We start from the raw sequence: 12,997 nt of genomic DNA, 5'->3' as shown, positions 1-12,997 counted from the left end.
TGGAAATTCTGTGGTGAAGGTTGCAAATGGCTCCTGTGGTATGCTGCCTCCCATCAACTTTGCAGCAAGTGGAGATGGCAGGGCGCTGTGAGCTTGAATAGCCTCCGACGCCACTGAACACCTCCAGGTTGCAGACATGGTAATGTGAACATGTACTGAAATCTGCCCATCAGCAGAGAGGGTGAAGCTGCACCTGCAGCATTACATACAGAGGTTTTGTGCTGGTGGTGTTTCATCCTGCATGTGCTGTTTTCAGTAACTCTAGCTTAGGAAGTTGCTAGATGGCAGTGCTCTTTGGAGCGTGGAGTAGAAAGGGCTTTCATGCACCTCTTGCTGGGTGGACTGACTGTTATGCTGCTGAAGGTTTGCTGGCAGTCCCTGTGATGTTGAAGAGTTGTGGTTTTTTCCCCTCTTTGAGAGGTTGAGATCTACCAAGTGTCCAGAGTCCTTCCTTCATCCTGAGACTATCCCTTGCTAATGATTTTTGGTGGTTTCTGGCACATAGTTAAATGCAGGATGAAACAATTCCTGCTTAAATAGACCCTGGCATTATCATATATGAATTGCTTCTGAAAAACTGGGAGGCCAGGAGTAGATGGAGCCTCTGGACAGAATATGAATGCCTTGATTTTCTAGCCCCTTGAGCAGCAGTGAAGAGGGCTACTAGAACCAGCCAGTGGAGACTGAGGTATAATTGCTTGCCTGGAGCAGTAACATATTTCTGTACACCAGTTGAATACCAATGAGGACAGAAGGAAGGAAGGTATCAAACAGAATTGCAGGCAGGAGGAACAGGAGGATAAGTGATTAAAGGAAGGGACTCAAAGGCCAAGGCTGAAGACAATGGGCTAGTTCTGATTAGAGCGTTTTACCAGGGAGTGATTTGGATTTTTAATGATCTTTTTTTTTCAGGAGATGAATAAATTGCAGAGACGGTTGGTGAGAAAGTGAGCAGGAGCAAGGGGCAAACAGCATGACCCCAGGTGCCACTGAAAAGACTGCTGCAAAGGGGCAGGGAAAGGGAATTGACACCAGGATAACCTAACTAGAAGCAAGTGTGTCCTTCTGAGTTTGATGAGGTTAATGTCATAAGGTTTCTTACTTGGGCGTTTTTCATCCCTGTACTCCTTTTGTAATTGCACACAATAACCTTTAAGCAATTTAGGCTGAAGTATATGAACCTTTATGTTGTGGTTTAAGCCCAGCTGGCAACTCAGAACCACACAGCTGCTCACTCACTCCCCCACTTCTTCCTGCACCCACTCCCAGAGGGATGGGGAGGAAATTCAAAAGAATGAAATTCCCATGGGTTGAGATAAGAACAGTCCAGTAACTAAGGTATAACACAAATCACTACTGCTGCCACCAATAATAATAATTATAATGTTAAGGGAAGAGAATACAACCACTCACCATCTGCCAGTCAATACCCAGCCTTACCTGAGCAGCAATCTAGCCCTGCCAGGTAACTGCCCCCAGTTTATATACTGGGCATGACGTGCTGTGGTATGGCATACCTCTTTGGTTAGTTTGGGTCAGGTGTCCTGTCTCTGCTTCTTCTCAGCTTCCCCTCCTCCCTGGCAGAGCATGAGACTGAGGAAGTCCTTGGTTGGAGCATTACTTAACAATAACTAAAAACATCGGTGCTATCAGCATTGTTCCCAGGCTGAAAGTCAAAAGCACAGCACTGCACCAGCTACTAAGAAGGAGAAAAATGACTGCTACTACTGAACCCAGGACACTTTGAAATCATCTGCCTATGTAATTGCCAACTTAGGATACAATTTTGATAGCCTCTTACATAGATGATAGTCAGGGCCAAACTGACCTCTCCATGACCAGAGAACTGCAGAAGAGTGCCCAGTAATGCCAGTTCACTGTTCTTCAGCCCAGTGCCTGTGGGGCATGGCTTATGCCAGAGATGTGGCCAAAGGCATGGCAGTGGATGGTACTGTCTGCTGCCTTCTGCATGTCTGCTTCATGATGTTGAGCAAGACTGCTTGGATTAGGAAAAAAAACCCTCAAACCAGACAGCATGACCTATGTCTTCAAGCCTAAGATTCTGATAGGAAACATGCAGCTTCACAGGGTAGTTATTAAAGCACTTAACCCATTAGTAGTCTCTGAATTGTCATTTAGGATCTGGTAGTGAGAACTAAACATGGAGATCTAATGAGCTAGAAATAATGTTGGAAAGAACAGGCTTAGTGTCTCTGAGTCACTGAATGTCAGCATCTGTCTTTTCCTGAAATAATGTAGTGGAGGCTTTGGAGGGGCTGATGGGGGAGAGTGAAATCTTGCAGTACAGCCCTGATTGCTGAGCTCTGAAACCTCACCTCTGTCCTGCTTTTGTGGAGGCAGATGCACTTTAAAAATGGATGGGAGAGGTGGTTTCAAAGCAGCAGCATTAAGGTACCTGGGCATCAGAGCCCATATTCTGCAGGACTTGCGTGCCTGCTCCCAGGTGACGTCATGGCTCTGCAGCGGCAGTGGTGGATGATGTGATGCTAGACTGTCGCTGGGTAAAGCCGAGCTGTGGGGATATTTGAGGTACTGCTCAGAGGATTCCGACCCTGCACAAAAGCAGGGAAGGTAGTCAAGCCTGAGAGCTACAGCGGATCCTGTGTCATTTTCCTCTGTGATGTGAAGCTTCAGTGCAGACAGGCTTTGCTGCATAAGTGGCTTTAATAGGTTTGCTTTAGGGGGTGTGTTTTGAAAGGAGAATGAGCATGTGTATTTGACCTATATCCTGCACATCATGTCCAGAAAGCCTAAAAGGCATAATGGGAGGAGTGTACTCTTACACGATGCCTTTCATTTTCACCTCCATTAATTTTATTGGATTGCTGCATTACATTTATATTGTAATTGTCAGAAACAAAAAGGGAAGAAGAGGGCAAATTGCCTTGTTGCTCCCTCTGTGATGAGCTTCGGGGATTGTGTTGCTAAAAAGCCACATATATGAAAAACACTGCTGTCAATTAATGTGGCATCAGGTTTGGACTGAACATGTTACAGCTTTTTTTGTACTGGAAGTGTTATTTGCTTTGTTAGAAATAATCGGTGAATGAGCAATTGCAGTAACTGCATAGAAAGGAAAAAAGACTCCTGATAGCAGTGAGATGCAGTGTCTCAGCCTTGCAAAGCATTATAATGTGGTTTAATTTCATAAACTTTGACCCAGATTTGCTAATTAAAAGCAAACAGAATTATCTGATCTGTTTGTTTTTATCCAGCCAACTGATGCAGGGAAATCTAGCTGAGTTGAACAGTGTAGCCTTTTCAGGGGGGAATGGGAAACACTTTGTTATGAAAACATACCCACAGGTGAGCAGATGTTGGGCCCATCGACCTGTGTTTCACAAAGAGGAGTTCTGTATGAGTATTTAAAACTCCATACAGAGATTTCTTCAGGATTTATGCATGTATGTCAATATATTGCCACCTTCCTTATTTTCCCCTGCCACCACCATCTCTGAAATGGCTAGTGGAAATTCCTGTGCTGCCCATCCTTTTTCAGGCTCTTAGTGCACTAACTCACAGTTGTTTATGTAAACCAAAATATTTTCTTACGAAATCCTCCTAACTGAGCACGGCCTCGTTGCTTTTTCCTTTGTACAAGCCTGTCCTTCGTGAAATACGGCCCTGAGCTTCCACCTGCTGTTCAGAGTCAGAATGGCAGGTCTACCACTAGTTTCAATAAAATGAAAATACTAGGGCAAATTTCAATCCCAAGTGCAAAATGTTGAATTAGATGAAAGGAAAAATGTAAGTGACAATATCAGGCTGGTTCTGGTAAGGCTTTTGGTTTGATTCAGGCTAGCTAGCCTGATTTTCCCAGAACTTGAATAAAAGGGGTGTTATTTCCACTAATCAAATCAGCCAATTTGTAGCTGTTTTAAGAAGCAACCTGCTTTAAGTTGTACAGAATTATACTGTTCTTTTCTTTTCCAGCTAAAAACCACAGTGACACCCAAGTGTTCTTCTACCTGTGGATTATCTTCTATTTCATCAGCTCTTGCTATACCCTAATTTGGGACCTGAAGATGGACTGGGGTCTCTTCGACAAAAATGCTGGTGAAAATACCTTTCTTCGAGAAGGAATTGTCTACCCACAGAAAGTGCGTATAGTGCCTGCTTTTACGTTGGGAAAGGCTTTAATATTTTAACAAAACTCACTGAGTTTAGAGCATGTTGCAGTTAGCCACTGGTGTTTCTGAATGCTATGAGCTGGGGTTTTCTAGCAGTAGAGTTCTTTTGTTTCAGAGAAATATTTTCATACTGTAAACTTTTCCAGTGCTTGACCAGCAAGTTCCGTATCTTCCCAAAGGCCTGAAGAGGTCTGTCTGTATGCAGATCATGTACAATGAGCTGTCCTCTTTGTCTGTCTTGTTCTTTAGGCATACTACTATTGTGCCATTGTAGAAGATGTGATCCTGCGTTTTGCGTGGACCATCCAGATATCCCTCACTTCCATGCAAATCTTTCCGTACGCTGGGGATATAATTTCTACTGTATTTGCCCCACTTGAGGTATTCCGGTAAGGCTGCCTCACTGAACAGTTCATTTATCTTTTCCATTTGTGTTATTTGTATAATAAGATCAGCTTGATGGGAAATGCTTTGGGTGTGGAAGACTAGGTCTAACAGGAATGTTTAATCCCAAAGAGTGAAGAAAACTGGAGGGCTCTGTTGCAGTGTGGGGTGGGTCCTTCATAACTGCATTTGCAGTTTCTTCTAAACTTAGAACTAATCCTGAGGGTTTGGGGTTTTCTGGTTGTTTGGGTTTGTTTTCTTTTTTACTGAATTTCTCCTTAAAATGACCTGGTGGAAATTTCACTTCATTCTCAAGGTCACAATTTTAAAATCTCTGCATCTTTTCCAAACATAAATTTGGATTCTGCATCAGCTGTCTGGATCCTACATGGTTCCAGGGCTCTTTACATGTACTCTAGCTGGAAACCCACCCCCAAAGCTTCCTGACAGGAGCAAGAAAACTTGAAGCTGAATCTCATTTACCTACTTGGTGGAGGTTGCTTTAGCTTGTAACGCCTGGTGCCTCCATGCTGTCCAGATAAAGGCTGTCATCATTAGGACAATTAATAAGCCTGTCAGAGGTGGTGTTCTCAAGAGAGCTGGCAAGATGTTATAGCAGGTGCTGCTGTTGCGCTATACTCCCAGCATGTTCCCAGCAGCACTTTGATCAGTGAGAAGAGTCAGTGGCATCCAGGTGCTCCACCAAACTAGGGCAATGTAAAAATTGAAACAAATGAGTAATTTTGTCTTTTTCTCCATCCAGGCGGTTTGTGTGGAACTTCTTCCGTCTGGAAAACGAGCACCTGAACAACTGTGGTGAGTTCCGTGCTGTGAGGGACATCTCTGTGGCACCGCTCAACGCTGATGACCTGACGCTCTTGGATCAGATGATGGACCAGGAAGATGGTGTACGAAATCGACGCAAGAACAAACAGTGGAAGCGCAGCCAGAGCGTGTCCTTGCGCAGACCTCGTCTTGCTTCACAGTATGTTTTGCCTCTCCTCCAGTGCAACAAACCAAATCATGCATTGCAGCTGTTCTTAATGTGTGAGGGCCATTTATGGGCTGGGTAATCATGTGAAGATCTCAGCCAAAATAGTCATTCAAAGGGAGGGCAGGTCCAATTAGTAAACAAGTGTGCCTCTGACTGGGGGTCGATCCATCCTTTGCATTATCTTGGAGTTCTGGTAAACCACTGGAAAAGGGAGCTCACTTTACAAGACTTTCCTTCTGCAAAAATAGCCTGTAGCAGTCAACAGAGGTTATAAATGCAAACATAGAAGAGAGGTTCTCTTCTGTTGTCCATTTCCATGCTTCAGACCATCCCAGGATTTCAGTTATCATTAAGGTTTCATATGTGAGATCTCAGACTCCTTCCTCTCTCAAACCTGAACCCATGCTTTTTTTCTTTCTTTCCACCCATCATTCTTGCACCCTAAATTTTCCCCACCTTGCACCACAGCTCCTGAACCTGTTGACTGCATACTTTCACTGCAGTGCTTATGCTCCAGGCATCACAAGGTGCTCAAGTATCCAAGTATTATTTCTGTCCTAGCAGTATAGCTTCAGAGGCCTGCCCTTTGGCCAGGGGGCAAGCTTGGGCTCCCCAGGGATGCTGAAGCAGGGCTTGTCAGGAGTTTTGTGCAATCCCTGCAGCACATCCCCTTGTTGCATCACTGCATGGGAGGGGTGGATGGGAGGAAAAGGAGGCCATGGCTGTCACGCAGAGTGCTCTGGCCTGAGTCACAGCCCTTGGGCCATGCTTGTCTTACATCTGTGTTGACTCAGAGTACATGGATGTGACCAGTACCAACCGGCAGAGACTGAAGAACTTTATGCAGAGGGGATGTGGGTCTGCTGTGAGAGTGTCTGTAGCAATCTGTGCGGAGGGGTGGGTGCAGTGCCACAGTGGACCCAGCCGCCTGTGTGTGCAGCCCGGCAGAGGGCATTATCTGTGCGCACAAGGCAGCTGACGGGGTGGTGTGAGCAGTGCCGCCGGCCGGAGGAGAGTGCTGAGGGATGGATGGGGCATATTTATAAGGCTCTGCTATTCTCAGGGAGAGTGGGAGTGTGAAACATTTCCGGTAGTCTGCTTATTCCCTCTCCATGTAAGAAAGACTATAACACTCCCTCCTAACCCTCCCCAAATGCACTGTGGTTTTACTGTCTGCATGTAGTAATGCATATTACTTCTCTGCAATGAATGTTTTCTGTTTTTCTTTTATTTCCCCAGATCCAAGGCTTCTGACACTAAGGTATTGATAGAGGACCTAGCGAATGAAGTGAACACATGAGATGGCCATGATCTCTTATTCCACAATCTTTGTTTTCTCATTCTGTTCGCCTCTTCCCCAAGTAACCCAATCTCTGGTACAGTTCCAACTGAAAACAGGAGAAAACACTGAACATGTTTTCCGAGCTCTTCCAAACCAGATCCTATGGACTCCAACAAGCTCACTGTGTTACATTTCTTTTCTTCTGGGTTAATTTTAATGTTCTATTTTAAAAAAATAAAATATTTTACTTTGTTTTGCCAATAAAGAGGACAGTTCAGGAAAGAAGGATTGTTTACAGTCTCAACAAGGACATACAAACCTATCTGGATAAAGAAGCATCATAGGGACTCCCTCATGGGACAGTGCCGAGAGCACACTCAGTTTCTGCTTGGCCCGGTTTTGACTGGTTGAAACCGGACTTAAGTTTTTAAATCTGATTTTGTTTGTTTTGTTTTGTTTTTCCTTCATATCCAGCGCTGAGGCACTGGCTGCACTTGCAGGGAAAGTGCACTTAGAGCAGTATCTTCATTCATGAAGCTACTTTTTAATTTGATGTAACTTTTCTTATAATTTTTGGGAATATGATGTATCTGTTGCATATAGCTTTCACATTATTTATGAAACTTAACAACCATACGAGAATGATTTTGAGTCCTGTGTAATGAAGGTTGTAATGGGAAAACAAAGCTGGGAATATAGATGTAGATCTCCGGGGCTGTGGAGTTATGCCCTGCAAATACCCCTCTCGTGAGACAACTTTCATCTATGTTTTACTTTTTCTCTCTTTGTTTCTTTTCAATTTTATTTTAAACCAAAGTTTCTGATTTTTTTAGTTGCTGCTACTGCTTCTAGGCATGTCTTGTGCTGGTTCAATGCCAACTTTCCATGCAGCTGTGTGAAAGTAGTGCAGATGATGCTATGGCCCTTTTGAAAGGAGAGTTGGGTCTTACCAATAGTGCAAAAAAGCTAGGTCAACAAAAGCTTCAGAACTTCATTCTCCAGATCAGAAAGTATTTTTCAAAGCCTTAATAATCTTTAAATGGCACAGGGGCATCCCATACTGAGCAGAGGGCTCTTCTGGTGCTCTCCTGCAGCCCAGTGCAGCAAAGTGGGACAAGGCAAGGAGGTGATGGTGGGCTGGGGGAGCTTAGCAGGCTGGGATTCAGTAGTGCGGGCGTGTTAGAGGGCTGCTGTGGAGCGTGGGAAGGACTGTGTTGTGCCCACCTGAATGGTGAAGGTGAAACTGAAAACAGCTCTCCTCATGGCTTCTGGTTTGGCAAAAAGCCTCCTTTGGGTGCTGCCCTGTGGCTTGGCTGCTACTTCTGCCCCTTGCCTTGTCTCAATAGAGCCCCACTGTCCTTCCCCTGGCGGAATGTGTGCTCCCTGCCCTCTTGCAGCAGTACTGGTGGTGGTGCTGGAGCTGGATTGGGTTGACATGCCTGAGGTCCCTAGGACTGCTGCCCTCCCCTCAGCCCAGCTCACAGCTAGGACTGCAAGGCAGGGGTGAAACTCTTGAAGTAGGATCCTCATACTGATGTGTCTGGTGACTCACCTCTAGTTTGGGCAATGGAATTTTAGGAATCTCTGCTCAGTTGCTGTTTGGTGGTTTGTTTTTTCATTAGCTAATAGCATGATTCCCACGTGACTGGTACATTGCTTTTTTCAGTTTGCCTGCTATGCCTCTTACCCAGAGGAACTGAAGAAGGAAACTTAGCTCTCTTCATTTAATTGGAAATAGATTGTTAGAATTCATTGGTGATGATCCTGTGCCCCGTGTCAGGTGAAGGGCAACACTGCAAACCTGTAACTGCCTACACTTCTGTGATGTGCTCTCAGCTTATAGGGAAGCTCTGAGGGACCTGCTGGGAGACAACTCTGTTCTGTCAGCGGTTGGGTAGTGGCGTAGCTGCTGTTCGTTGCAGTGTTCCTCCTCGCATCTCCTGCCACGTCGGTCTGCTCCAGTGGGAGGGCAGCTGGACTAGCTGGGGTTGTGCTGTTCCTCCTTTCTGTGCCCAGGAGGCTGTTTCCCTGTATTTAACGCCCTGAGGTCTGCTGTTCAAACTTAAACAGAGAGTTCCTGTTCATATGGAAGTGGAGTCTGAGATACGAAGCCCTTAAAAAATTTCCGAGTTTGTGTTGCAGCAGTTGTTGCCACGTCCAAACTTTGCATAGGTGTTTCCAGTGAGGATGGTGGGAGATGAGTGAAGATGTACCTTCCCAGGAGAGTGTTAGAGGAGGGCAGCTGCACCAGGGGAACAATCCAAAATAAGCCTGTGGTGTTATTTAAGCACGTGGTTCTTTATAAACAGGAACAGAGTTTTATTGGCAATTCTTCCTTTCAGAGCGAAGGAAAAATACAGAGAGAGATTTTGAAGTGATGCCAATCCCCTGGGAGCACTCTGCCTTCCCCAGCTGGGCTGGGAGGAGCAGGCATGGCTGGGTGGCCTGCATCCTGCCTGCCTGCTGCTGCACTGTCCCACCACCTGCTTCCCAACCTGGCTGGGAGGGTCAGGTTGCAAGTAATTAAACTCTTATTCTGTAGCTTACCCAAATCCTTATGGGAAACAAGCATTCCGTCTGCCTGCTCTGTTCCTTCCCTTTTTCTCTGTCTTTGCTGGCAGGAAAATCATTAAAAAAAAAGGGAGGTGACGTGCTACAGCTAGCAATCATAATGTCCTGAAGTCAAACACCATCCCTTTTGACAGTGAGGATGTTCTCTCAGGGGAGAGTAGCCCGAATTCCCAAGCATGGCTTGTAAAGGCTCCCAGCGCCCTGGTGCTGTGTCTGCCTGTTCCCTCCCTCCCGGAGACTTCTGAGAAATCAGGCATGCAGCTTCCTCCTGAGAGGGAGTGCTAAAGCCAGGACGGCTCCACGTCTGCGAGAACATCTGGCCAATAAAGGGAGACCTAATGAAGCAGAGCAGATGGTGAGAGAAAATAGCCCCGTCGCTCCTTGTGATCAGCCTGCATGAGGATGGTGGGGACAGTCCAGGGTGGCTTCACTTTGTGAGATGGCTTTGCTAATGGGTGCTTGGAAACACTCCTGGAGGGAGAACAGCAGGGTTGCAATCCAGAATTATGGATAGCACAGTTAAAAGGAGCTGTTTTGGGAGTTTTTATCCAACACTTCAGTTGCTGGGATGGAAATTGGAAGCTGAGCCAGGTCTGTGCTCTGGCCACCACAAAGCAGTGCTGGCTTTCTGCTGTTGAGCTCTCCCTCTTTGCTGATGCAGTGCAGAGGTTGCCAGAGGTGGTGGCTGTGTGTGGCTCTGGGAATGGTGTGGAAGCTGCTTTGGTCTGGCTGAAACCCTTGTAGATGGTATTAAGAGGAGGAGTGTGGCTGCTGACTTTTGGAGATTCCCTTTGGACTTAGGTCTCCATGATCATTCCCTGCTGCATTCCGTCCTTCCTGCTCTTCCAGGGATTTTTGGATTGCAGAAGGGTAGGATTTTCAGCACCCGGAGTTTATTTGCTAGCTGGAATTCTCTGCATGGCTTTGAGAGTGTGTCTCCAGAAACTCCAGATCCCCCTGCTTGGAGAAAGCAATGCCATGTGCTGGGGGTGCACACTCCTGGAGTGGCAGCGGGGCAGTCTTGGGCTTTATGGACTTGTCAGACAGGAGCAGGAGTTGCTCCATCAATGGGAACCAATGCTGTCTCACTACATTATAAAAACGCATCTGCGGCACTCACGGCTGCAGCCTGTATGATTCAAATAAGCTCCTACCTCTCAAATTCAGATGCATTCCCAAAGTCAGCTGTTGCTCTTCCTATGCCTTTCCCAGCCCTGCTGCTGGCCCTCCTTGTTCTTTCTGTGTCTTTGCTTTTTGTCTGAAGCCAGTGATGTGCAGGGTGTGAAGGGGTGACTGCCAGCAGCCTTCAGCGGGAACATCTTGGGGAAGGGAAAAAAGTCTCCTGTGGATCAGAGTTGGATCTTGCTGCTCTTCCCTAGTAATAACTTGTGCTGCTTGCTCTGCCTCCTAGACGGTGCTCAGACACTGCAGCTGTGTGGGAGGCAGGGAGGGAAACCATGGTCCTTGGCTCAGGAGATAGCAATCCCTGGGGATTTTACTGTGGATCTTCCAAGGAGCAAGGGAGATGGTGCAATGCCTTTGAGTTTTGTCTGTTTTGAACAGCTGAATGAATCTGGCCTCAAGGATGCTGCACATACTGCTTGCCATGACTCGATGTGTGCCCCAGACTTTTGGGGGGTTGTGGCTCTGATGCTGGACCATCGTGCTGGGATGTGCCCTGGGATGGGGCATGGCTTGGCTCCCATTGGGAACACAACAGCCACTTTGCTCATGCATTGCATCCTGGCCCTATCTCCTCCCTCCTTTCTTCCACTGTTCTGCTTTGCACTCACAGGGGGAAGATGATCTTCTGCCTTAAGCATATCTTTTCTAACTTACACTTTTATTCCAGAAGGTGATTGGATTTTTTTTGTCTCCTTGGAAAAGAAAGGCTGGAGCTCCTGGGGGAAGAGTGGAAAAATCCCTGCAATAACTGCAGCAGTCACAGCTGGGCTCAGTGACTGTCACCTCATCAAACCTTGCCTCCTTTACATGACACCATCCTAAATACTGCATCTTGGGACAAGCTGTCATCCTGCCACCACTGTGCAATAAAACTGATGTATCAGTATCCCTTGGGGGCCTCAGTCCCTGCTGCAGCATCCTGGCTGCAAGAGAAATACAGGTTTTGCAGGGGGAGGAGAGACAAGGGATGGTCAGATTGGGTGCACTCAGATGCTGATGCTCAAGCCCTGTTCCTAGTTGGAAGCTGCTCTGGCCCCAACACAACTGTGCCACGGTGGGCAAGAGGCACCAACCGTGCCTGGGGAGATGCCCCATGGCCTGACAGCCCCCCAAGCTCTAGAAACCAAATTGCAAACTCTTTGCTCCAGAGGAGAAATTGGGCAGCCTGGTAGAACTTGTGATGACCTCTCCGTCCCATAGGTCCTCCTGGGGAAGGATTGGCATTTGGAAGGGGCCTGGGGTGGAAATGCTGAAGCTCCCCCCAGGTCCTGCTGCCGACTTCCTCTCCCCCTCCCCGCTGTGTTGGTCAAAATGATCTTTCTATGAAGCCCTGTAGATGTCAAAAGTAATTATGGAGTGTGATTAGTCCTCTGTGGGTGCTTTCTTTCTTTCCTTCTCCTTTCTCTTTTGCTATCCCCTTCTCCACTCTTCTTTTTTGGCTAAGTGGAAAAGGTGAGGACAAAGAATTGCTGCTTGCTTGGACTCATAATGTATCTGTGACTGCGCTATTAGCTGTCTCCTCTTTCCTCCCCAAATGGATATAATTTTTGAAGTGTGGAATACCCTTCTTGATAAGTAGGTTTTAAAAAAAAATTAATGCACAATGTGATACTGTTTCATAGTTTCTAGGTGGTTGTATAAAGCAAAGTTACTGTGATTGTGTTTTTCAAAGGAAAAAGTGATTGGTTACTAAATCTGTCCTTTTTTCATTATTACAAGCTCTTTGTTTTCCAATGATCTGATGGCTCTTTTGTCCCTGGTCTGTGTGTGTTTCTTCTCATGTCCCACGCCTGGTGCCACATTCACTCACAAAGCATTTGCTTCCACTGCTCTATAAAGTTGCTGCTCTTGCACCCTTGGGAGCTCTGGGCTGTTGCTGGTGGCTGGAGGTGAGGGACTTCTGTGTCCTGGGAGGAAGGGAGGTGCCTGGAGGAAGGCATGTTGGAGAGGGGTTGAAGGTGCGCAGGAAGTGTTCAAAGGGAAGTGTTCATGGCTCAAAACCAACACATCAGGGGGGATGGTGCTGGAGGAAACCTGTCCAGGCTGTGCCATACCAGCTCTTGGTCCTTCTGAGAGCATTCAGTTGCTTCTCTTCAGCTTGTCTCTGGTCTAAGCTGTTGTCCTGCCTGCACAGTGGATGAGCAGAGGCTGAGCAGCCCAACTCTGGATTGCCTGGGGTCTGTGCTTTCATTTTGCTCTCTTAAATCTCTTCATCATCTCTTGCAATCAGTCTTCCTTCAGAAGGGAGCCCAGCTCCTTGAAATCACTCTAAGCCTGTTGCTGCTCACGCCGGCCGCTTCCCAGGGTTTAATCCTGGCCGCAGACCCCTGCCTGGCTGGTGGCAGGAGCCCGGGTTTGGCACCTCACTGGGCGGTTTGTTCCCAGCTTGATGGGGACATCTCCCAGATGCGTTTCACCTCCCCAGCCCAG

General features: G+C 46.9%; 1 protein-coding gene across 2 annotated transcripts in view; it reads left to right on the top strand.

The window, feature by feature from the left end:
• XPR1 (xenotropic and polytropic retrovirus receptor 1) overlaps positions 1-12,304 on the top strand; it is a 112,001-nt gene extending 99,697 nt beyond the window's left edge. Inside the window, exons 12-16 of one of the 2 annotated variants that reach the window (XR_004549668.1) lie at positions 3,955-4,121; positions 4,401-4,540; positions 5,299-5,520; positions 6,769-9,737; positions 11,235-12,304. Coding sequence is in view for 1 of the 2 variants with exons in the window: in XM_034063639.1 (XP_033919530.1) it covers positions 3,955-4,121; positions 4,401-4,540; positions 5,299-5,520; positions 6,769-6,829 (590 nt within the window). In the remaining variant the exon portion in view is untranslated. Of the gene's footprint in view, positions 1-3,954; positions 4,122-4,400; positions 4,541-5,298; positions 5,521-6,768 lie in introns of both variants that reach the window. The other variant, XM_034063639.1, reaches the window with a different exon arrangement.
• The last annotated feature ends 693 nt before the right edge of the window (positions 12,305-12,997 follow it).

This window comes from Melopsittacus undulatus, chromosome 6 (assembly GCF_012275295.1).
Source record: "Melopsittacus undulatus isolate bMelUnd1 chromosome 6, bMelUnd1.mat.Z, whole genome shotgun sequence".
Classification (NCBI taxonomy): domain Eukaryota; kingdom Metazoa; phylum Chordata; class Aves; order Psittaciformes; family Psittaculidae; genus Melopsittacus; species Melopsittacus undulatus.
This window is presented reverse-complemented; position numbering and strand designations above follow the sequence as displayed.